The sequence below is a fragment of the Triturus cristatus genome, chromosome 5_1 (assembly GCF_964204655.1).
Source record: "Triturus cristatus chromosome 5_1, aTriCri1.1, whole genome shotgun sequence".
Lineage (NCBI taxonomy): Eukaryota > Metazoa > Chordata > Amphibia > Caudata > Salamandridae > Triturus > Triturus cristatus.
This window is the reverse complement of record NC_140587.1, coordinates 12323076-12350623: the sequence shown is the minus strand read 5'-3', so window position 1 is coordinate 12350623 and position 27548 is coordinate 12323076. Positions and strand designations below refer to the sequence as shown.

The 27548-nt window shown below is 42.7% G+C and overlaps 1 protein-coding gene across 1 annotated transcript in view; it reads right to left on the bottom strand.

Moving 5' to 3' along the window:
• LOC146829956 (GTPase IMAP family member 8-like) overlaps positions 1 to 27548 on the bottom strand; it is a 318652-nt gene that overhangs the window by 125863 nt on the left and 165241 nt on the right. The window contains exon 4 of the mRNA XM_085606067.1: positions 2457 to 3034. Coding sequence (XP_085462193.1) covers positions 2457 to 3034 — 578 coding nt within the window. The remainder of the gene's footprint in view (positions 1 to 2456; positions 3035 to 27548) is intronic.

Sequence of the window (27548 nt, the reverse complement as noted above, 5' to 3'; positions counted from 1 at the left end):
TTGCGAGGAGACAAGGTCTAGGGCCTTCAGAAGCGCTGGGGCCTCACGAAACCACCCAAGGCAGGTAAGTAAAGGACCCACGGGAGATGCATGCAGTGTGAGAACACAGCCGTGGATCCGAATTGACGTCAATGGAGCAAGTCGCGATTGGAAATTTAGAGTTTAAGGATACTTGAGGAGAGTCTACAAGCAAGTCACTTACAGGGTATGTAGTTCTAGAGCCAACACCCACAGGAGCACCGTAGTGCTGGAGTTACCTCACCCAGCGAAGCCAGGTGCATAGGTGTCTTTTGGTGTCGGGTCGCGGCGTCATTTTCAATGGAATCCAAAGAAGACTTGCTGCTTGTGAAGACAGAAGAAGAGTCCGGTGGAATCCAAGGCTGGATTCAGAAGAATGAAGATCTGAAAGCAGAGGGGACAATGTTCAAAGCCACTTGGCAGTGAAATTGAAAAAGTGGATAAGTCAAAAGAAGAAGAAATTTATGAACATTTCAGCATACATCCTCTTCATTCTAAAGAAGTTATGGGAAACACTATTGATCTGTTTCAGATGAAAAAAACAAAAGGAACTCCTGTGAGTGTATGGGAGGAGAGCTTGGAAGCTCGTTGTTTTCCCCAGCTGTTTCCTACAGGAAAAGGTGGACGATATGATGAACGTCCAGTACAGATTCCTGCTTCTGAGTATCGGACTACAAGATTATATGCAGAAGATCCAAGATTTCGTCAAAGTATTCCTTATTTGTTCCATCTTTTATTTGAAAGTGACTTGTCTGCACTATCTTATGCAGTAAATCACATTTTAAAAACTGGAGTACATCTACATAATGTGTCTGCAAAGGATTTTATGAACAAAGTGCAACAGCGAGATGATCATTTGGTATCTCAATTGATTAATCTGATGGCTTGTCAGCGTGGAACTAATGAATATTGGTACCGACGCCATGGAGAATTGAAATGTATGTTACGGAATTGAGGAACTCCTACATGTTATGTTATGTTATGTTATGTTAAATGGCTCTTATAGAGCGCTTATCACCACTGGTCTCTAAGCGCTAAACAGGCGGCCCACAAACATCATGCCCCTCCCAACCATCTGCCGATACCCAATTAGGCCGAAGATGTTACCGTGCCAAACAAGAATGTCTTCAATTTTTTCCTGAAGGAAAGAAGGTTGAATTCTTCCTTCAGGCTCGGAGGAAGGTCATTCCAAAGTTGAGGAATGAGCACTGAGAAAGCCCTACCTCCTTTAGTTTTTAAATTGAATCTAGGTTGAGCCAAATTAGGGACCGAACCAGAACGCAGTGACCTACCGGGAACATACTTCCTTAATCGCTGTTTAATATATTCCGGGGCATTGCCAAATAGTGCTTTATGGGCCATACAAAGGCCTTTGAAATGGACCCTCAGCTTCACAGGAAGCCAATGCAGTTTGCGGAGGAGGGTGGAAGCATGTGCACTTCTAGGAAGAGAAAAGACCAGTCTGGCAGCGTCGTTTTGCACGACTTGCAATTTCCTCATCAGCTTCTGTGACAGGCCAAAGTACAGAACGTTGCCATAATCTAGCCTCGAGATGACGGTAGCGGAGACAACAGTCTGCAGCGTGGAGGCAGAGAGAATGGCAGTAAGTTTACGCAGCTGCCGCATCACGGCAGTACAGGAACCTACCACTGCCGACACTTGGGGGGCCATAGAGAGAGCCGCATCAATCTTTAGGCCAAGACTCTTCACTACCGTCCCCGGGCTCGGAGTTTTACCGAGTTCTGGGGGCCAATACAGGTCATCCCAGGGATTAGCAATGTTGGTCACCACCAGAACCTCCGTTTTGTCTGCATTAACTTTAAGGAAGTTGTTAGTCATCCAGTTGACCGTGAATCTCAGAAGATCTCTGACTGCTTCCTGGGCCTCTGATGTATCACCCAGCTGGACCAGTAACTGTGTGTCGTCTGCGTAGTTAAAGACCTCACAGTTCTTACGCGTGAGTTGCTCAATCAGGGGTTGCAGATAGATATTAAACAGTAGGGGGGAGAGTGCGGATCCTTGAGGCACTCCCCAGGTCACATCACTACTCCCTGATAGCTGGTCCCCCATCTGAACCCTCTGAGTGCGGCCCGACAGGAAGGACTCCAGCCACTTGTATGCCTGGCCGGCAATCCCCAACTTCGCGATACGGCTCAGCAAGATGGAATGGCTGACCGTATCGAAAGCTGCCGAGAGATCTAACAGAATCAGAGCACAAGGTTGTTTATTGTCGGCTCTTACTCTTAACTCGTCGGTGACCGTGGCCATCACCAGTTCCGTACTATGTTGTGGTCGGAATCCCGCCTGCCTGACATGTAGGAGATGGTGTTCCTCAAGGTAGTGGGTGACTACATTCAAGACATGTTTTTCCAAGATCTTGCTTAGAAAAGGCAGCTGAGAGATAGGCCGGTAGTTTTTTAGTACTAAAGGGTCAGTACCTGCTTTCTTCAGAAGTGGGGAAACCCTGGCCTCCTTCAGGGATGCTGGGAGGTAACCCGCTTCCAATGAGGCATTGATTAGCTGCAAGAGCTGGGATTGGATACCTGGCAAGGCTAGTTTGAAAATTTTCGGAGGGCAGGGATCACTGGAAGATCCTGATTTAATACGACTAACCAGTTCTATCAGGTGCTCTTCATTGATGGCTGGAAGCCTAACCAAAGCTCCTACGGACTGCAAGCTGTCCATACCCAGTTGTGTTGGTAAACTGTCCGAGAGCCTAGAGATATCCAACAGGATATCCTGCACCTTTTGGAGGAAGAAACCTTGGAAGGCATCGCAGTCAGGCTGGGCCAAACTGCTGTTTTTGTCACTCAACTGGGTGAGTTCCCTTAGAATAATAAAGGTTTCCCTTTGTTTATTCGTTGCCTCCCTAATCCGTCCTTCATAGAAGGCGGCTTTCCTAGCCAGGATGGCTCGTTTATAGCTAACCAGCATAGTTTTGTAGGTTAGTGCCTCTGTAGGCCCGTAATCCCGTCTCCAGCTTCGCTCCACCCTCCTGAGAGCTTGCTTCCTTTCCCTAAGGGATGCACCAAGGAGCTCCTTTCCCTTTTTTCCGGGTGAGCTCTAGTCGCTCTGGGGCTAGTTTATCTAAGGCAGAGCGAATCCAGGTCATAAAGGTCGAGGTCTCTGCATCCAGGTTTCCTTGCATCCTGTTCGGAGGGGGGGAGGAGAGCAGAGTCGTGACTAAGGAGTCGGCCTCGACCTTTTTCCATGGACGGACCTTCCTCCTTATTTGTGGAGGGGCCGCAGTTAAAGGCTCCCCTGGGACCCAGCCCTTGATCAGATAATGATCCGACCAGATGCAGGGGCTGACCGCAAGGATCTCCATTCGAGGCATGGTGGACCAGACAAGATCGAGGGTATGTCCCTTTTCATGGGTGGGCCCGCTAACAAGCTGGTTTAGAGACAGGGTCGCAAGATTGGATCCAAACTCAGCTGCCGAGGACCCCCTGGGGATCTCGTCCCAATGGTAAGGACATGGTTCCTTACACTAAGCTGGGCTGAGTACGCTTGGGATGATTTACTGGATTTTCTTCGAGAGGCAAATTCAAATATTGAAAACATCCAATACAAGACAGCAGGAGAATTGTGCTCATTGGATCCGGTTAATGTTTGCAGATATTTCAATCATAGATTTGAGGCTATGATGTCCTTCATCTGCAATAAAAAAAATCCAACTCTTGGAGAAGTTGTGGATTTCTTTTGGAGAAAAGAGTACCAAGCAAGAGGTGCTCCTCATATTCATATGCTGTTGTGGATCAAGGATGCCCCAAAATTTGGAACAGATTCTGATGATGCAGTTTTATCTTTCATTGAAGAATATGCAACATGTGCTATACCTAAAAGCACAGAAGAAAAAAACTTTAAAGAGCAAGTTTTACGTTTCCAAAGTCATCGGTGTGGAAAATACTGTCGACGAAAGTACAAGAATAAAGATAAATTCTACACAAAATGTCGATTTGGATTTCCACGACCTGTTCTTTCAAAAGGAAAAGTAAACAGTTTTATGTCAGCTGTGCGACATACAATTACAAGAAAATCTCCAAAAAATACCTACAACCTAAGAAGAAAAGAAGAGTCAAAATATATAAATGGCTACAACCCAGTCATTTTATCCATGTGGAATGCTAACATGGATATTCAGTATGTAGCTGACAATTCTATTGCTGTTGCTCGGTATGTCACATCTTACATCACTAAATCTGAGAAAACGGAATTGAAAGAAATGTGGGAAGAGATTTCTCACGAGAAGACTGTCAGTAAAAAGCTATACAGTTTCAGTTTAAAGATGTTATCGCATCGAGAAATTGGGTCATACGAATGCTTAGATAAGTTATCATCTGCAAGTCTGTACTCCAAATCCAGAATAATAATTTGGGTAAGTTTAGGCCTTGCAGGAATGCGAAATCGGGTACTGAAATCTATTCGAGAAATTGAATATTTAGCAGAGAACGAACCAGAAAGTACAGACATTTTGAAAACAAATATGTTGGACACATATTACCCAAACAGAAGTCATCATCTTGAGAACATGTGTCTCTATGAAGTGCTGCAAAACTACATTTTTACACGGAATGCCACAGAAGACATCAACAATGGAAAATATAAAGTCATTGGTGAGGAAGGATGTTTGGTGAAACAAACAAAAGGAAGTTTGATTAATCACAGGAAGCTAAGTTGCGACACTACTGACAAAAAGGAATTTTACTACTTAGCACTTTTACAGCTGCTTAAACCATGGCATTCAGAGGATGAATTACTTGGAGATTTTCAGAGCTATGAAGATTCCTTTAATGCATGTAAAGATAGCATAGAATGCAGTACTTTCACAAATTATGTACAAATGTTAAATGAAGAAATTGAACAAGAAGCTACAATTGCAGCTGAAGTAGCTAGAGACAGTTCTCAAGACAGTCAAAGTTCTGGTACGCTCAGTCAAGATCCCCTAGGACAACCAATCGTGGAAAATGAAGCTGCAATAGCCATGACTGAAGTGGAAACAGCTATGAATCAAGCTCAGGAAGATTTAATAGACTTACCAAATTTGGAACAACAACTGAATGATGAACAACAACAAATTTATGAAGAAGTCACAAAACAAATTGATCATGGATTACTACATGAAAATAAAGAGTGCTCATGCACATCATTTGAACCAATCAGAATGTATGTGAGTGGACAAGCTGGAACTGGAAAAAGTTTCTTAATTAAAGTAATTAGAAGCTACCTACAGAAAAAAACTGATTCAACTTTGTCTTGTGTTGTTACTGCTCCAACTGGGTTAGCAGCATATAACATAAAAGGAATTACCTTACATCGTTTGCTAATGTTACCAGTAGAGCATGAGAACAAAATAGAATACCACAAGCTAACAGGAGAAGCATGTTTTGAAGTTTCAAGAGTGTTGAAGAAAATGAAAGATCTCATTATTAATGAGGTAAGCATGGTATCAAACTTAATGCTTGCCTTTGTGCATTTAAGAATGCAGCAAATTCTAAAGACAGACTATGACGTGTTATTTGGAGGAAAACGTTATAGTTTTTGGGGATCTACTGCAGCTCATTCCAGTTAAAGGACAACCAGTATTTAATACTCTTGCACATGAAGACACGAAAAAGTCTTTAGGAAGTATAGGTAATGTGAATATTTGGTCATACTTTGACTACAAAGAACTCATTACCAATATGCGGCAAGCAAATGATGATGATTATGCAAGTATTCTCAAAGATATCAGAATTGGACTACTCACAGAAAATGGCAGAAAAGCTTTACAGAGTCGATTGCTATGTAATTTGTTTCCAACAGAACAAATAGTTCCAGAGAAAATATACAAGAAAATTGCAAAAACAAATACTGTAATCTGCTTAATGCCAACACTACATGAATGCTCTATATTCAATGAATAACTTTTGAAATTGGAAAATGAAGAGATTATGAAAATGGAAGCCGTGGATAAAATACAGCATGAAGGAATAACTATTATATTGACAGGCAAATTGAAAACTAAATTGGATTCTCTAGAGAAAAACATATCGAAAACAGCTGGTTTAGAAAAGAATCTTTATGTATGTATGAACTGTCGAGTAATTTTAAGACGTAATTTGAATGTAGAAAAAGGTTTAGTGAAGGGAGCTATGGGTAAAGTTGTGGGTTTTGTTAATTACCAGAAAAAATATGGAATTGAATTTTTAAAAATAAAATTTGATCAGATTGAAGAGGTTAAAGACATTAGTCGTTGTTCAGTTCGTTTTTTGCTTGTGAAAGACTTATATGTACGTAGGAAGCAGTTTCCGTTTTCTCTAGCATATGCTGTAACTATTCACAAATCTCAAGGATTAACTGTAGATAGTGCTTTTGTAAACATTGGATCTAGTGTGTTTAAAGAAGGTATGGCATATGTTGCTTTGTCACGAGTGAAAACATTATCTGGTTTATTCTTGATAGACTTTGATGACTCAAAAGTTAGTGCTGATGCAAATTGTGTAAAGGAGTATAATAGATTAAGAAGAACCTATGCTCCTCATTTAGGTCAGTATCCTGTGTGTGAAAAATGTGTTGTTTGTCGGAAAAGGAGAATTGAGAATATCTGTAATGAGGATGTACAGAAGAGAAAACTAAAAGAGAGTGATGTGATTGCAAGCAAAAAGAAAAAGGACAATGTTGAAGAGGTTGTTGGTTGTCATTTTGAAAATAGCTCTGGTGTCAACTGCTACGCTAATGTAGTGCTGAATGTTGTATTTTATCTTGAAAGTTTGCAAGAGCAGATAATACTAAATCATGAAAAAAGATTTTGTCCTCTGCTGAGTTTCCTTTATGAGAAGTTGAGTAATGATAAAACTAAAATAGAAAGTGCTTCTGATGTTAAAAATCTTTTAGATGTACGTTCTGGATGTACACAGTTTACACAAAATGTCCAGCAAGATGTACAGGAATTCTTAATGTATATGCTTATGGTACTGGAAGATGAAGGGGTAGAAATAGAAAATAGGTTTGGTCTCTCTTATAAATGGGAACATTGTTGTGAAAACTGTATGAACACATGCAGCACTAATGTTGATTCTGAAAGGTTCATACATTTAACATTACCAGAGAGTAAATCAGTGACTTTTAGTAAATTAGTTAAAGATGCAAATCACAACATGGAATGTTCTCAATGTAAATCAGAAATGTTATCAATGTTTTTTTTAAAGAAATATGGACAGTATATAATTTTAATGATGCAACGTTGTAGAGCTGATGGAACAAAATTGGACACTTTAATAAAGAAGTTTGTAGGAAATCAATTATCAATATCAGGAACGACTTTTGTTGCAGTTGCAATAATTTTCCATGATGGACCTTCTATAACGTCTGGTCATTACACAGTTTATCTAAAATGTGAAAAAGGCTGGACACTGTGTAATGATTCTCAATTGATTTTCAAGCAACGTTTGCCTGCAGAATTACCAAATTCCTACTTAATTTTTCTAAAACCAAAATTTTAGATACAAATTGCAGCATCTGAAGAAACCATTATTTTGATTTTATAGGATTACCATTGGATATTTCACCTAAAAAGAATTTAAAAATTACCATTTGGCCTCATGGAAAGGTAAATGTTTCTATTGTGAACTTCTTTGACAAATATTATTTTGGTGTATGTGCTTAAGCAGCAAGATTTACAGACGTTATTTATTGCAAATAGTTATTGTTCTTAGAAGATATTTTTAATATATATGTTACATTTCTATCAAGGTATGTTTTACTGAGGATAGATTCAGGGCTTTTTTAAACAATCTTTCAGATTGTTTATTTTTTTGCCCGCTGTTAAGTGATTAATACAATTGATATCACTATTTTCCGTGAAATTCAATATATTCTGAAAACAGCAAAAAAAGGGCAAAAAAATTACTTTGTTAAATATGAAAATATGTGTACTGTATTCTAAAATGTATTGTTAAATATTACTACTTTTTTTCTTTTTTTTCAGATCTAGAAAGAAAATTTGGGAAATTGAATCCATTTTTCTTGTAATTAAAAAAACCCATTTATTTCTAATTAAGTTATTTTGTTGGTCAGGTAAGTTTAAAATATCTGTATTTCTCACCCCTTCACTTTTATGCTCCCTTTTCTTCACTTCTCCTCACTCTGCTTTTCTCATTCCCCTTCCCTCTCTCTTCTTCCTTTACTGCTCTTTCGTAACTCCCTCACTCCTTCTCTACTACTCTCCTAGGTTTACTGCCTCCATCACTATTTTTTCAACCATGTTTCTCTCCCTGTCTCCATATGTCTCAGTCATTCTAACTTCCTTACTCTTTCTCAGTTCCTTGCTCTCTGTCTCTGTTTCTGTCTCTCTCCCTTTGTCTGTCTTACCCTTAATATCCTTAACATCAATGGGGCAGATTTACAACTTCTGGCGCATCTCTGCTAATCAGCAGAGATGTGCCAGAAGAGTTGTGACGCATCTGCCCACCCGTGCGCCACCACTAATGCGCCGCATTTACAATGCGGCGCACCCTGGCACTCGGATGGGCAGATGCGTGACGAATCCCCCGTCGGAAAGGCGGCGCATTGCTGGAGTTGCGTCGCAAGTGCGACGCAGCTCCAACAAGGCTCGGGGTGCCCTATCCCTAACATGCTGCGCCAATCCTTACGCCTGCTTCAAGCAGGCGCAGGGTTTTGACGCAGCATGGCCTTAAAAGTGACTGAGTGATATCTTGTAGATTTCACTCAGCCACTTTTAGGAGGCGTTCCTGCGCTGGAACGCCCCCCCCTACGCCAGAACGCCTACATGTGGCGCAGGGCTTTACAACGTGACGCATCTCCCAGATGCGTCACGGTGTAAAACCCCGCAGCATGGCACTGGCTTTACGCCGCCGCTGCATCACAAAAGTGACGCAACGGCGGTGTAAAAGAGGCGCAAGGGGCTTGTAAATCTGCCCCTCTGTTTCTACCACTCCTCCTCTCTCCATCACTCATTTTCCATCTATGTTAATTTTTTGACCTTCTCCGTCATTCTCCTTCCCTCACCTTCCCTAACTGTCACTATCCTTTACTCATAGTCACTCCTATTCTCCTACTTCACTTCCTCCTGTCTGTATCTCACACCCCTTCACCTTTTCGCATTATTTCCTTCACTCTCCCTCACTCTCCTTTGCTCATTGAAATCCTGACTCCCTTTCTCTCACTCCAGTTCCTAAATAGCTCCATCCCCTCACTCCCGATCTTTCACTTTCCCTTACCCCCTTTTCTAATCCTCATCCCCCTTATCTCACCATCACTCCACTTCTCTTACTTTCAATCCCTTTACCCTGCTGTACTTCATCCGCATCATCTGTTACTCCCTTTTCCTATCTCCGTCCCTTACTCCCCTTTTCTCACTCCCCCTCCATCACTCTCCATTACTCACTGCCATTCCCTTACTCATTCACTCTTCTTACCTGTATCCTCTACCCTTAGTCCTTTTGTTGCAGTCAGTCTTTCACTTCCCTTTCATGACTGATCATACTTTCCTTTTCTCACTCATTCTGTCTGTCCTTTCCTCCTCTTCACTCAGTCATTTCAATCATTTCAATCATTCATGTATACACTACACATTCATTCAATAAAATTACAACACAGTATATTAGGAATATAGCTCTTCTTGGAGAAGTGAAGTGAGTTCTGAAAAGAACTGTTTTTTTTGTCTTTTTTGTTTTGTATTTTTTTAAAGTTTTTTAACAATTTTGTATTTTTTTTAATTTTTTTAGAGCACCAAAAAAAAACTGGTAATGAAAAACTGTTCAACAGGAACAGAAATAATAAATGAAAAAAATTATGGGCTGGAGCATGTCTGCTGCTGTATTTTGTTTTCGATCAAGTTAATACTGCTCTCACCGTAGCAAAGAACAGCATTGCACACATTACAATGTATGTGCACCTTCTGGAAAAGTGGGCGGATGTCCAGTGACCTGGTACACGGAGAATCTGCGGCCGCAGATGATGTGCTTGGCTGAGCAGGTGGAGGGTTCTCTCTTAGGGCTCTAGTTTTCTCTCGAGCATAAGGTACAGGATGCACTGTCTTGAAGTGTCTCAACATGGAATAAATACTAAAGGAGTATTTCTTCGTGGGATCTCCTCTGGATAAGACACTTCCACAAATAGTGCATGTCACCTTCGGTGCATTGACCTTCTTTTGGCCCTCTGAAAAGGTGAAGAATTTCCAGATGAAAGAGTCTTTCTGTTTGGACTTCCTTGGTGGTACCACAAAGGTCTCCTCCTCACTCCCTGAAGTAGACTGCTGTTCTGTCATTTTCAAGTAAAATTGCTGGTCAGCTCCTTGTCCCAGGAAATAAGAAGAAATAGTGAGGGAAGTGGGTGTGGTGTTTGAAGATTCTGGAACAGAAACTACTATGAACCAATGAAAAGTGTCGTTTCGTAATCACATGACTTGCCGCGCGCGCACGGTGCTCGCACGTATGCGCGCACGGTGCACGCACGCATCAGAAATTAATTACTTTTAACCTGATTTCTAAAACATGAAAAGGAGGCAGGGAAGACACTCCCTGACCCCCTAGACCTTCTCAGGGGGTCCCTAAAGGACCTCATAAATTAAAAAAAAACATTTTGTTTAATAAAAAAAATTGCTGGTGCGCGCCCCGTGAAAAACCCTTTAAAAAAAAAACATTTTAAACTGTTTATAAGTTTATAGAAGATATTAACTATGCTGTTTAACTTTATCCAAATTCAATAAAAAAGAGCTGAGCCATTCCATATTACAGGATACAGTCAATCTATAACTATATACATAGGTAGTTTATTGTAAAATAAATATATAAAAAATATAATAATACATACATAAATTAGCATTTAAAAATCCTTACACATTCACTAAAAAAAAAACATAGGTTTCACACAAGTTATAGTTAGAAATTAGCATTTAAAAAACCTTGCAAATTCACTTAAAAAACCATAGGTTTCACACACGTTATAGTTAGGAATTAGCATTTAAAAAACCTTGCAAATTCACTGAAAAAACCATAGGTTTCACACATGTTATAGTTAGCTGGACATTTCACTCGTACAAAACCATGGAAATTCCCCCGTTATAGTTAGTTCAGCTAACTATAACTTGCGCGACCGCAATCCACTGCTGATGACGTCACATATTACATCACTCATGACATGGTCAGTGACATCACTCATGACATCACTGATGACATCTCAAATGACATCACTGATGACATCACTGATGACATCATCCAGTGAATATGTGTCTTTCTGAAAAATATATTTTTTTTATATATATGTGTATCTAAAGGTTAATGGAAGAATAAATGAGTAAATAAGTGTCTAAATTGATATTTTTTTTGTAAAATTAATTGTATAACTGACTTATTAACAGTATCTTAGTGAATACAAGTATTAGTGAGTAATGTTTAAATATTTATATATCTGTATCAGTGTCTTACTTTGTTTATAAGTGGCTGCATGGGTTGGTGAGTAGCTACATGAGTGTGTATATGGGTTATTAGTTCGTTTTTAGAGTGTCAGTATGAGTGTCTGTATGGTTCAGTGGGGGATGTTACTTAGCGTATAGATGCATGAATGAGTGACTCACTGTTTGTATGTGTTTTGTAGACAGTATGTGAGCAGGACAGTATGGGTGGATGAGTGTGTGTATGGGTGAGTAAGAGAGTGAATGACTGTCTCAATAGTGTCTTTATGAGTAAGTCCATATGTTTTAAACTAGTATATGTGAGTATTGATGTATATAAGTGAGGATATATGAGAGTGAGAGATTGGAAGAGTTCCTGTATAAATAAGTATGTGTTTCTATAAGTGATTGTTTAAGAGAGTAAGTATGTGTACATTTCTGTAGAAGTAAGTGTAGTGGTGTGTGTATAGCTGTATATGCAAGTAAATGGATGTTTATTTGCATGTGTGAGTATGTGTGTGAGTAACTCTATGTATGAGTGTAGGTGTGTAACAGGATGTATAGGTGTATGAGTACATATGACTGAGTACATGTATGAGTGACTATATAGAAGTGTTGATGAATGAGTGGATGCGTATGTAGATTTTGGAATTACTGAATTGGTTGTTCTAACTGGTATTGGTATCTCTATAGTTTTCAAAACTTTAGTTTGTATTTTTCAATGTGTGTATCAAAGTTTATATTAGGATAAGAGGAGGTCTGCCACTCTTACACAAGGATGATGTCATCAGTGATGTCATCAGTGATGTCATTTGAGATGTCATCAGTGATGTCATGAGTGATGTCCCTGACCATGTCATGAGAGATGTAATATGTGACGTCATCAGCAGTGGATTGCGGTCGTGCAAGTTATAGTTAGCTGAACTAACTATAACGGGGGAATTTCAATGGTTTTGTACGAGTGAAATGTCCAGCTAACTATAACATGTGTGAAACCTATGGTTTTTTCAGTGAATATATATATATATATATATATCCAGGAACTCCGATAATGTCGCTTCTGACAAACGGATACGGACCACAGTATCGTGCAAAAGTTCAGTTTATTGCAAAATCACCATGCCGCCATGACGCGTTTCAGCCCGAACATGGGCCTTGATCACATGACACGGTAACATTACATTTCATTGGTTTATATAACGAGAGTAACAAGCAAGTTGATTGGCTTTTTCCGTAAACAACAAATGACATAGATGACAGACTGCTAGCAAGTAATTGGTAGTTCCATATTCGTTACGGGTTAAAATTACGTGTAAAATACAATAAGTAAAATTACATGTGATTAGCCAGAAAAGTATATAAAAAACCTTTAAAATCATAAAACATTGAATAAAATAGATTTCGGTATAAATACACAGGTCAAGGTTTCATTGGAACAAAACGCTAGTATTACAATAATTGAATGCATATTAGTCGATCATTTGACCTTGAACTCTGAATATATGATGTTAAAACCAATGTAAGAAAAAAGTGTGCAAAAAGGTGCAAAAAAGTGCTTGAATGCCTGTGGGGGTACGTAGTAGAAATCCCAAAAGGATATATCCTTAATAAAGGTGAATAATATAGATGTCAAGTAAGACATAGTTTAAAAGCATATGCCAATGTTTGATTGTCTTGCCACCATTACCCCCGGTTGGTGCATAATTTCTAAGTGTAAATAGGCAAATGTAAATATATGCAATTCCGCTAGTTTAGATGCAAACAGGTAAGTTTCCTAGCGAACATTGACATCTGGACAAAGCAAATATAGGCAAATGTATGCATATAGATATCCATGAGGAGAATATTCCCTCACAATAGTTACTGGAGCCCCAGTGATATTGTTTAAACATGCAATTCCGGTTTGTCCAGCATATACACAATTTCATTTACATGTGTCTACTCATTGATAAAACAAATTTTTTTTTTTTTTTTTTTTTTTTTTTTTATAGGTGTATTTTTTATGTAGTCAGCTCATATTGGAGTATATGAATGCAGATTGACTTTGAGAAAGTATAATGAAAAATATAGGTCACAAATACACAGATATGCAAGACATGGATAAACTTTGCAAAGACTATCTAGTGATACTTCTCAGTTAATCAGATTGAGTTGCATAATATCTCAAGAACACAAAGTGGTTTAAAAATGGCCTCTCCATAGGATCAAAGTTGAAATAATATGTTTGAGTAAACACGAGTGTCTTCAAAAGGTGAACATTAATATTATGGACTAATGCGTGGCTGTAAGTAGTATTGTTTCCTTTGAAGAGATCAGGCATATAAAGTTACAAGTGAACGATGTATAGCCTTCCCTGTATACACTAGGAGAATAGGGTACTTGATAGTTGAATAAATAAATAAATAAATAGATAAATACATATATGAATCTATAAATGAATATCGTGATACATAAAAGCCAAATCAGTAAATGTCATAATATAATCTAAAATAGATAATATTATGTTATGACAATATGTTATCATGTTTAATAAATAGGTCAATAAATAGATATATATTTAAATTTAAATTTAAAAGAGTGGATGAGTAAAATCCCTAAAACCTAGTATAAAGAAAGTCCAATAAATACTTCTAAAATCCTTATAAAATTACAAATGCTTCAAATGAAGTTTTGGTTGAAAAAGGATCTTATACAATACAACGTGTTCTCCCTGAAATATTGTGGAGACGGTCAAATAATGACCCCAGTAATATGTGGGTTGTTAGTCTTGTGTGGAGAGGTCATAGACATGTGTATAGATCTTCTGTGGCATTAAGTTAAGGGGTAGTTATAGTTAGGACCCCGTTTCCATAGGAAATCCGCAACATTCTATTTTGAATAACTTTGGCGCCGGTTGACGATTCCTTGTGAATTTTTCAAAATAGGTGGGGCGCTACGCTCCGCTCCTACCCTGAAAGTGTCGGGGGGATTTGTCAAGCGGGGGCTGAGATAAAAGGGGGGACCCAAAACGCGTTTTTCCCATGCATTTTTCCATAGGACCTTTAGACAGGGCTACAGCCCGAACGGCTGAACAGAATTACTTGAAATTTGGCAGAGAGGTAGTCCTCAGGTCAAGGAAGTGCCTTTTGTTGGTTTGGTGTAAATCTGTTCAGTAGATTCTGAGAAAATAGCCTTTAAATCAATATATATATCTGAGCCAGCTTACGGTACGCTTACGGTAAGCTTACGGTACGCGTACGGTGGCGTGCGCGAGCGCGATTCTGATTGGCCCTTAGATCTTAGTAAACATTCGAATCGGTCGAAACCAGGAAGTGGCGGCCGCCATTTTCTCTCTCGCACTCTGAGGGGGGAGCAGATAAACAAATGGCAAACACATAAAGGGGCTTTTTAGACAGCGCCCATGCACATAACCATGGTAGTAGAGTCCTCAAGGACCCCCCCCAAGGCAAAAAATGGTAATTTTTTATTTTTTCAAAAATTTCGCCGATTACGCTTACCGTACGCTTACCGACGCGTACGGTAAAAAAAAAATAAAAAAAAAAATTCCACACTTTCTCCACCCCGTGTGCAAACGGCGGCCGAAGGCCACCTTTGTGCATGGCCAATAAATACACACCATTTCCCCAAAAAATTTCAACAGATTACCTATCACAAGGAAGCGCATAATATGTCCTCCATGTGCGCACGGTGCGCGAAGCGCATCGTGCGTACATGGCCCATCTAGCGTAACGTGGGCACGTGGTACGCGTAGCGCACCGCGTGCCCACCGTGCGTGCACGGCACTAACTGCGTAAAGTGGGCGCGCGGTGCGCGAAGCGCACCGCGTGCTCACTGTGCGCGCACGGTGCGCGAAGCGCACGGTGCGCGCACGGAACGAACTGCGTTAAGTGGGCGCGCACGCCACGAATGGCGTAAAGTAACTTAGCATTTAAAAAACCGTACAAATTCACTGAAAAAACCATAGGTTTCACACACGTTATAGTTAGGAATTAGCATTTAAAAAACCTTGCAAATTCACTGAAAAAACCATAGGTTTCACACATGTTATAGTTAGCGGAAATTTTACGGATAAAAAACCAATGAAATTCCCCCGTTATAGTTAGTGCAGGAAACTATAACTCACGCGACCGCAATCTTCTGCTGATGACATATGTGTCTTTATGAAAAAAAAATATTTGTAATATATGTATAGCTAAAAATTTATGGAAGAAGACATGGGCAAATAAGTGTCTAAATACAGTATTAGCATCAGCAGAGGATTGCGGTCGCGTGAGTTATAGTTTCCTGCACTAACTATAACGGGGGAATTTCATTGGTTTTTTATCAGTAAAATTTCCGCTAACTATAACATGTGTGTAACCTATGGTTTTTTCAGTGAATATATATATATATAATACATATATACATTTCAAACAAAACTACACTCGCTGGATGATGTCATCAGTGATGTCATCAGTGATGTCATTTGACATGTCATCAGTGATATCACTGACCATGTCATGAATGATGCAATATGTGACATCATCAGCTGTGCATTGCGGGCACACAAGTTATAGTTAGCAGAACTAACTATAACAGAGGAATTTCTATGGTTTTGTACGAGTGAAATGGCCAGCTAACTATAACACCCCTGAAACCTATGTTTTTTTCTGTGAAAATAAAGAAATAAATAAAGAAATTAAATATATATATGTATATTCACTGAAAATAACATAGGTTTTAGGGACGTTATAGTTAGAAATTAGCATATAAAAAACCTTAGAAATTCACTGACGAAAACATAGGTTTCAGAGATGTTATAGTTACTTGGACATTTGACTCATATAAAACCAGAGAAATTCACCCGTAATAGTTAGTTGAGCTAACTATAACTCACGCGCCTGCAATGCACTGGTGATGATGTCACATATTACATCACTCATGACATGGTCAGTGACATCACTCATGACATCGCTGATGACATTTCAAATGACATCACTGATTACATCCCTGATGACATCATCCAGTGAATGTGTGTTTCTATAAACTTTAAATATTTGTCATATATATCTATGCCAAGGTCTATTGAAGAATGAGTGGATGTACAAGTGCCTGAATGAATTATTTAGTAAATGCATGACTGACTGTATAAGTCACTGACTGAATGTATGTTATTGAATGCATGGGTTAGTGAATATACTGTGTGAATGTCTATATTAGTCTCTCAGTTGGTGTGTAGGCAGGTGCATGGGTTGGTGAGTAGCTACATCAGTGTATATATGGGTTATTGATTGATTTTCTGAGTATCTGTATGGGTGTCTGAGTGTCTATGTGGGTGGGTGGGTGGGGGATGTCTGACTCTGTGCATACATAGCTGAATGGCTGATTCACTGGTTGTATACATTCAAAAGTGCATCTCAGAAGGGCTGTATGGGTAGTTGACTGTGTGTACAGGTGTGTTGATTAGTGAATTGATGTCTCAGTTGTATATGTGTGAATAACTATGTATATTTTTAGACAGTATATGTGAGTTTTGGGGTGTAGAATTGACTGTACATGAGAGAGAGTGATTGCAAGAGTGTCTACATACATGAATGTGTACTTGTAATAGTGATTGTATAAGAGAGTAAGTATGTGTTAGTATCTATATAAATAAGGGAGGTGGTGTGTGTATAAATAAGTCAGGTGGTGTGTATATATCTGCATAGGTGAGTACATGTGTGTGTGATTGATTTTTGGAATGACTGAGTAGATGTGTGAGTAACTCTATAGATCAGTAGCACTGTGTGAATGTATGTATAGGTGTACGAGTGGATATTATACTTATGTAATGAGGAGAGATAGCATGTATGAGTAACTGTATCAGTGTAATGTCCGGCTCACAATATATAGATAGGAATCAGTGGATGGGTATCTAGTATCTGGTATTGGTTTGTTTATGGTTTCGAAAATGATAGTCTGTATTTTAGAGTGCGTGTATCAAAGGTTATATTATAGTGTGAGGAGGTGTGTCGGACTATCACGTGGATGATGTCATCAGTGATGTCATTTGAGGTGTCATGAGTGATGTAATTGACCATGTCATCAGTGATGTAATATGTGACGACATCACCAGTGTATTGCGGGCACGCAAGTTATAGTTAGCTCAACTAACTATAACGGGCGAATTTCTCGGGTTTTATATGAGTCAAATATCCAAGTAACTATACCGTCTCTGAAACCTATGGTTTTTTCAGTGCATTTCTAAGGTTTTTTAACTGCTTATTTCTAACTATAACGTCCCTGAAACCTATGGTTTTATCAGTGAATTTCTAAGGTTTTTTAAATGCAAATTTCTAACTATAACGTCTGTAAAACCTCTGTAAAACCTATGATTTTTCAGTGATTATTTTTTTTTAAATATCGAACTACTATTGTGCTATTTGTCATTAGTACTGTTTTTTCTAACTTTTCAACAACATAAAATAAACTGCAAAACTGCTATGTCATGTAATATATTTCACAAATTACAGTGAGTTTTTAAATAATACAAAATAATTTAACATTCAGAAAAAAAAAATTCTCCTTTTCTTTGCTGTCTTCAGCTACTACTTAACTTCACTATTCACAGTGATGTCAGTGTAGTTTCATCAGAAACAGCAGGGGGAAAAAAACAATCAACTAGATTGTTAAAAAAACACAAATCCCTAATTCTCACAAATATGATACAAAATCAACACAAATAACACATCCAATTCTATTTGCAATCTTCAAATCTTACCTTTACTTTGTAGATTCTGTACACGATTTTCCAATACGCCAAATAATGTATCAAAAATTTCGCTTTGAAATGATCCAGTGTGAATTCCTTAAAGTATCTTTACATCTTCCCTCTAGGCCGAATGATGTATCTAAAATCTTTGTTTCAGAAATATCAAATATGAGTTGGGTAATTCATAAGGCAATCTCGATTTCATTTCCAAGAGTGTATTATTGCAGTGACTCCAACCATTGTTACACTTTAAATAAACTGTGTAATGTCCACTTGTGGTAGTACTTTCAGCATGGAAAACAATAGCAACGGTTGCAAACGTTCTTTCAGAAATAGATACTTGACTAGCAACAACATTTTTAATTTTGGTTTCCACTTTTCTTCCATTTGGTCTACAGCATTGCAGCACTATTATCAAATATTTTCCATATCTTTGTAGGCATAATGTAGATAGCATTGTTGATTTACAACGAGAACAGATCATCTTGTGATAAGCTTCTTTTACTAATTTGGAAAATGGTACAGATTTGCAGTCAGGTATTGTTAAATATAGCAATCGTTCTCTGTCAACTATAGCGCTTGAAGTTAATGAACACTGTTCACATTTATGTTCCCATTTGTAACTGAGTCCAAATAAACTCTCAATCTGAATTCCTTAATCTTCTAGTACTCCAAGCATAACCATCAGAAATGATTGTACATCTTGTTGTATATTAGCACTGAACGTTAAAGATCCAGTACATGTATCCAACAGTTGGCGAATACCAGAAGCAGAATGGATCTTACTTCTATCAGTTCTCAATTCTTGAAATAAAGTATAAATGCCGAACATAATCTTTTTTCCTGACTTTCCATAATTTCACCATAAACATCTTCAAGATAAAATATAACGTTTAGAATAACATTACCATAGCATTTTCTCATTGGTATCTGACAACATCATCACTTGTTTGTATTTTCTGCTTCTTTACATCATTTTTTTCTCTAGATTTTGTTTCTGCTTCCCAACCATAGTTGATTCTTCAAAATGTTTGTGTTTCGAAAACACAACACGTTTCTCATAAATAGGATATTCACCTAAACTTGGAGCATAAAGCCTTCTCAAACGATTATATTCTCTTACACAATTAACATCAGCACTAACCTTGTCCTCATCAAAATCAATTAAATACAAACCAGACAATGATCTAACTCGAGATAATGCAACATATACCATTCCCTCTTTAAACACAGTTCTTCCTACATTTACCAAAGCATTATCTACACTTACACCTTGAGATTTATGAATAGTTATTGCATATGCTAAACAGAAGGGAAACTGTTTTCTACGAACATACAAGTCTTTTACAAGCAAAAAACGTGCAGCAGAAGGCGCAATCTGTCTTACCTTTGTAATCTGATAAAATGTAACTTTCAATAATTCAATTCCATTTCTATTTTGATATTTCACAAAATCAACAACTCTCCCCATTACTCCATTCACTAAACCTTCTTCTACATTCAGATTATGCCTCAAAATTACCCGACAGTTTAAACATACATCTAAATCTTTTTCTAAGTCTGCAGTTTTTGATACAGACTTTTCCAAAGAATCCAATTTAGTCTGTAGTTTTTCTGAAAGAAGAATTGTTTTTCCTTGATGCTCGATTTTATCAACATCTTCAATGTGAACTATTTCTTGATTTTCCAATTTCATAAGCTCTCTATTAAATATATAACACTCTTCCACAGTAGGCATTAAGCAAATTACAGACTTTTTTTCTTTCATTTCCTTGGACATTACTTCTGCTGGTGTGTTTTGATTTGTAAACAAGTTCTTTAGTAGATGACTTTGAAAAGCTAGTTTACCATGTTTGCTTAGAACATCAATTCTTACATCTTTTAGAATATTTGCATAATCTTCATCTCTTGCTTGTCGCATATTCTGAGTGAGTTCTTTATATTCAAAATGTAACCACAGATTCACATTTTCAATAATTCCCAAAGATTTCTTAGTGTCTTCATGTAGAAGAGTTTTAAACACTGGTTCTCCTTTTACAGGGGTTAGTTGTAGCAGATCTCCAAACACAATTAAATGTTTTCCTCCAAAGAGAATGTCATAATCAGTTTTTAATACCTGTTGCATTCTTAAGTGTACAAAAGCAAGCATTACGTTTGAGACCATGCTCACCTCATCAATAATTAAAAGTTTCATTTTCTTCAACAGTCTTGACATTTCACAAGAAGCTTCTCCAGACAACTTCTGATATTCTAATTTATTATCATGCTCAACTAGAAACATCAGTAATCTATGCAAAGTAACTCCTTTAACATTGTGTGCAGCTAATCCAGTTGGAGCTGTTACCACACAATATACATGTGAACCAGCAGTTTTTTGAAGATAACTGGTCAAAACTTTAATTAAAAAACTTTTACCTGTTCCAGCTTGACCACTGATGTACATCAGAAGAGGGTTAAAAGATGAACACACACATTCTTTTTTTCATGCAACAAACCATGTTCTATCTGTTCTCTCACTTGTACATATATTTCTTTCTGTTCAACATTTAGGTGCCGATTCTGATCCGGTAAAAAATTTCCCCGTCCGACTCGTATCCGGATTTTTTTCCGTCCGAATCGTCAAAATAGCGTCCAAACTGCCAAGTACGATTCGAACGGGAAAAAATCCGTACGAATCGCTTTCGGAACATTTCCCCACACGTCCTCGGGTCGGGAAAATTCACTGACACGTCCCCGGTCGAAAAACCCACCGTGCGGAAAAATAAAGTCTGACTGCGCAAGTACGATCCCTCCCGTCCTCCCCATTTCACAACCGTACGGGAAAAACACCGTCCGAACACAACTCCCATAGCAACCATGGAGACATGTGCCCGCATACGCGCCCAACAACCCACCACCCCACCCCTGCCCGCGTATGTACGCCCCGAACCCCCACCCGTGTATGTACGGACCGAACCCACACCCGTGGAAGTACGGCCCGTACCCACACCCCAGCAGTGTATGTACGCCCCGAACCCCCACCCGTGTATGTACGCCCCGAACCCCCACCCGTGGAAGTACGGCCCGTACCCACACCCCAGCAGTGTATGTACGCCCCGAACCCCCACCCGTGTATGTACGCCCCGAACCACCACCCGTGTATGTACGCACCGAACCACCACCCCAGCAGTGTATGTACGCCCCGAACCCCCACCCGTGTATGTACGGACCGAACCCCCACCAGTGCATGTACGGCCCGTACCCACACCCCAGCAGTGTATGTACGCCCCGAACCCCCACCCGTGTATGTACGCCCCGAACCCCCACCCGTGGAAGTACGGCCCGTACCCACACCCCAGCAGTGTATGTACGCCCCGAACCCCCACCCGTGTATGTACGCCCCGTACCCCCACCCGTGGAAGTACGGCCCGTACCCACACCCCAGCAGTGTATGTACGCCCCGAACCCCCACCCTTGTATGTACGCCCCGAACCCCCACCCGTGGAAGTACGGCCCGTACCCACACCCCAGCAGTGTATGTACGCCCCGAACCCCCACCCGTGTATGTACGCACCGAACCACCACCCCAGCAGTGTATGTACGCCCCGAACCCCCACCCGTGTATGTACGGACCGAACCCCCACCAGTGCATGTACGGCCCGTAACCACACCCCAGCAGTGTATGTACGCCCCGAACCCCCACCCGTGTATGTACGCCCCGAACCCCCACCCGTGGAAGTACGGCCCGTACCCACACCCCAGCAGTGTATGTACGCCCCGAACCCCCACCCGTGTATGTACGCACCGAACCACCACCCCAGCAGTGTATGTACGCCCCGAACCCCCACCCGTGTATGTACGGACCGAACCCCCACCAGTGCATGTACGGCCCGTACCCACACCCCAGCAGTGTATGTACGCCCCGAACCCCCACCCGTGTATGTACGCCCCGAACCCCCACCCGTGGAAGTACGGCCCGTACCCACACCCCAGCAGTGTATGTACGCCCCGAACCCCCACCCGTGTATGTACGCACCGAACCACCACCCCAGCAGTGTATGTACGCCCCGAACCCCCACCCGTGTATGTACGGACCGAACCCCCACCAGTGCATGTACGGCCCGTACCCACACCCCAGCAGTGTATGTACGCCCCGAACCCCCACCCGTGTATGTACGCCCCGAACCCCCACCCGTGGAAGTACGGCCCGTACCCACACCCCAGCGGTGTATGTACGCCCCGAACCCCCACCCGTGTATGTACACACCGAACCACCACCCCAGCAGTGTATGTACGCCCCGAACCCCCACCCGTGTATGTACGGACCGAACCCCCACCAGTGCATGTACGGCCCGTACCCACACCCCAGCAGTGTATGTACGCCCCGAACCCCCACCCGTGTATGTACGCCCCGAACCCCCACCAGTGCATGTACGGACCGTACTGACGCCAAAAACACACGTACTGAACCAGGACAAACCATATTTACACAAGGAGAGTCAATTAGAGTTTCCCCACACCACCAAACATGCCCAACAACCCCACAAACATCACATTCACTGACCTGCAACTGCCAAACTGCCAAACAGAGGCCCAAAACACAACCACTCCTCATAACACACCCACACAAAATTCAAACACAGCCACACCCACAAATGGACCAATAAAAAGGGACCACACACACAAACCATGAGCCTTTGCAACAGACCCACTGCTGCCAGAGCCCACAGACGACCCACACCACCATACTTGAACCTCACACTTGCATACCTTCACACAACCACCTACACAAACACCCCCTCATCACATTCACACACACACTTCCACTACCACACTCACACCCCCACAACCATCCATACCCACACCCCCACAACCATCCACACCCACACCCCACGCCATGTCCACTACCAAGAATCCAAAGTTCACAAAGGAGGAGCTGGAGATCCTTGTCGACGAAATCCTCAGAGTCGAGCCACAGATCTTTGGAACATTGGTCAGACAGACCAGCATGGCTGACAAATCTGCCATGTGGCAGAGGATTGTCGATTCGGTGAATGCTGTTGGGGCCACCAGAAGGACCAGGCACGAGTGCCAAAACAGGTGGTACGATCTGCGGAGGACAGTCCGCCGCAAAATGACGGACGACCACAGCCAGGCCAACATCACTGGAGGAGGGCCGCCCCGCAGACCGGTACAATACCATCCCTGGGAGGAGAAGGTGATGTCCACGATAGCGGTGGAGGGACTACATGGACTACCAGGACTCCCAGACCCTGGTGAGTACACAAACAACTCACCTCACATGGGGGGGATACCATACACAATCATTCATGCACGCCACCCCCCCCAAGCCACCACCGGACACAACCACACTCCACCAACACACACATGCCACTAGCGCCTCCATGCCCCATGCACCAATCAGGGCCATGCCAAGTCACAGGACACACAAAACACCAACACAACACAGGATGTGGCCGATGCTGGGAGGGGGGGGCATCAAAACTAACATTGAGCAACTCACAAGCACACAACAATGCCCTCAGCCCATATGGCACAGGGCACAGCCATACAAACTGTGTGGACCCACACAGTACTGTCTTGCCTGCAAATGGTGGCCGCCTTGCAGGATGACATGGGTCTGAAGGCACAACTTGCACATTACAGCAGACAATGACGATGCATCGCTCTGACAGAGTCTCAGCACACACCGCCACAGCAGCAGCCTACACACAGACACACTGCCCAATGGGTGCCCGGAGAACAGAAACTAACTCACATGAACATGCCAATGGCCATTCAAAGACCGGCTAACTGTGTGTGCCCAGGAAGCTGGCCTGAGGTGACAGAGGGTGACAAATAGAGGGAGGGAGATGGGGAATGAGAGGGAAGGAGACAGAGGGGGACACAGGGAGACAGACAGAGGGAGGGAGGAGGCTGACAGAGGGAGACCGACAGAGGGAGGAGGGTGACAGAGGGAGGGAGGAAGGGAGACACAGGGAGACCAAATCACCCTTGGGTGGTGTGGCCATGTCCACACGTCAGCCAGTGGACTGTGTGCATGCAGACTAGGTCTGGCAGTGCCTCAACCCCCCCCTACCGTAGATGAAGACCGGTCCATGTGTCAATCTGTGCACAAGTACATCTGTGCTGCAGGCACAGACATAACCACACACACAGTATACCCACCCACTGTGTCGGTAAGAACCCTGTCACAAATGCTTCAGTCACCTACCTGCATCATCAAATTGCCTTGGCAAAACACCATTTGGCCACGTACAGTGCAACATGTAAGGCGCCTATGCATGGCTTGCTACGCCCGCACACCACACTGCTGACTGTGTACCCAAATAGATGCATCAACTAAGATTGGGTCACATATGCGTAAAGCCCTGACAGCTGTGGCCAAGGGACATACCCATGCACAAGTGCACTGTGAGAGGAATGCAAGACAGATCCAACTACCCAGAGGAAGAGTGCCAAATCAGAAATGCATGAAACATGGATGACACATGTAACACTGTTAACATTGTCTCTCTCACACACAGGTCAACGTCGTCGATCACCCCCCAACACTGGGGGGGAAGTCGCACAGGACCAGGCTCTGCGGGATGAGGACCCCACCGCCAGTGACGACTCTCACCACTCCGTGGATGACCCAGACCAACCTGGCCCCTCTGGTGTCCAACCACCTGCAGTACCTGCGTCAGGTACAACTGTGCCAACCACCACCCCCACTCCTGCCACATCCCAGGAGACGTCCAGGAGCCCTGCCCGCACACGACAACCCAGCCAGCCTGCCCAGGAGGGACACGGTTCTCCGGGCACCCAGGAGGAGGCAGGCGGCAACGCAGATGCCATCCCTCAGGGGTCCCGGAGACCCGATGCGCCCACAACGGCAGGCCAGGTGCACGTGGGCAGGGGTGGCGGGAGTGGAGGACGGCGGAGGCGCGAACCTGACCAGGGAGCTCAGGACCCGGTAGTGTGCCAGGTCAGCAACATCCTGGACACATACCGGCGTGACAACAGGGGCATGTGCCAGATTGCGTCCACCCTCAATGACATCAAGGGGACCCTCGAGGAGATGAAGACCCTGCAGGCCCAGCAACATGCCTGTCAACTGCAACACCAAGGAAGGATGGAGGCTAGACAGGCTGAGCTCGTGGCGGTGCAAACCCAAATGACCGGTGTACTCCGTCGGATTGCCGACAACATGGGCAACCCTCCCTGTGGCACCAGGCGAAGGCCATTACCAGACACAGGGAGGGATGAGGAGGAGGAGGATTCATCCGACGGAGCGTCACAGGCATCGTCACGGCCTGCTTCCGAGGGTCCCCGCAGGAAGGTGGGTCGTCCACGAAAAAGACTGTGAGAGTCAGCAGAACATCACCATCTCCCAGGTCACCTGGCCTGGCACCTGGCCCTCTGGCCCAATAGCAGCACATGACATTCTCTGCCACATGGACTTGCTGGTCACTGTCTGACCTATGTTGACGAAGACTGTGGCATGGACTCTGAGCATTTGCAACGGCAAGGATACCAACTCCCCCAGTGAACTTTGGATTCTACACTCCCGCAGTGCACCCCTTGTCATCCCCACAAACCCGTACCCCACCACAAATAAATTAATCACAATTACAAGATGATGCCGTGATTCTGCATTATTACAATACATGTGTGTGTCGTCAAGTCAAAGCATGCCTGATCTCAGAATTAACTCCAACCATCCAAACCGTGGGGTCTCAGTCTTGCCCAGGACACACATGGGTCCCAATGTATCATCTGATACAGACATGGAGTACCATACTCACCTGTGCTGGGCCCACCCAGCTGAGGGCTTCCCGCACAACTGTGGCTACAGACACATTTAGGGGAGCAACAGTCATGCGCAGAGGTCAGGGATCATGTGGAGTCACCTGGCATGCCGCTCCCAGGTATGTCTAGACATGTGTCCCTACCATGTCCTGCATGCTTGCGTCAGGCGGATGTGGAGAATGGTGGCTAGGCCAAGGTTGGATGCATGGAGATGCCAGAATGCAGTTATGGATCACAGTGCCACATGGTTGTGTTGGGGTTGTGGGCTGCATCATGAGTGAGAGCGTGGATCGAGAAGGTCATCCTGCAGCTGGCTGTGAACCATTCCCCCCATCTTGTTGGCACGTTGATGTGGCCTGGTTGCCCCATGCAGTAGCAGAGCTGTGCAGATGCACTCCGGATATGGACAAGTATCATGGGATTTGTAAGGCACATGTCCGTAGACTGCAGGGTAGGATTAGACACGGATGTTGTAGGTGCCCTGGGGGATGGTCTCTCTTGCCTTGAGGTGGATGGAACTGTGCATCTTGTGCATAATACAGATTCCAATCCCTGACAAACCGCTAGCATCTTGCTACTCTACACATAGACACATATGCACCACCTCTGAAAACTATGCCAGACATGCCGCATGCACAGTGGTAACAGGCCACCATTGACAGAGAAGAGGCACCTTGGAGACAGAGGGACTAATTTATTAGTCATGTGTGTTAGAATGACAATGCTACTCTGTCAACACATACACAGGTCATGTGGATGTACATGTGGGAGCAACACTGGCACCCCCCATTGCAACACAGATGCTGGTAATCCATTGAACTGGCACACAAGTGACGGATAACAGCTAAACACCCCCTGCTGCCACGGAGAGGCTGCTATACACCATTGAGGCCCTGATGGGGCAATCACACACCATGTCAACCCGGTGCATCCTGTATGTTCCCGAGGCCAGTGGTACACACATTGATGGCCTCATCACAATCCCCAATCCCCTGACACATGACAGTCACCAAGTCTGACCATGGCTCCAGGTGAAGCCTGCCCCATGTCATGTTCCCCATGTAGGATCCACATGGATGCAAATTGACCACACATGACCCGGAGAAGTGCACACAGACTACAAACAATTTACACACCCAAAACGCCGTGAGGCATCCCTTACCCTAAGGAGATTTCCACACTTGCCCGTGCATGTGACGCAGAATCAGCACATGTTGCTGTGTTCATGAGGAGTAGCAGGAGCACAACAATGCCACCAGCAGACAGCATGCCCATGTACCTGTGGAAGAGAGACACACAAGGAGTCAGCCCAAAGGAGCACATCCGCAAGCATGTACTCAACACGTATCATGTTGTCACCATCACAGGTGACAATGATGACTCTCGGACAACATCCTTCCATTGCGCCATCACTCCAGTGACACTTCAATACACACCACTGACTCACTTGGCAGACATGCAGATGGACACACACATTTCAACACATGCCACACACGGCCCAATGCGTGCACACTCAAGACACTGGAACTCACCACTAAGCAAAGAAGTCGCGTATGAGCCTACTCCGCATGTCCTCCACAGCCGCATCCTCCTCCACATCACTTGCCCCGT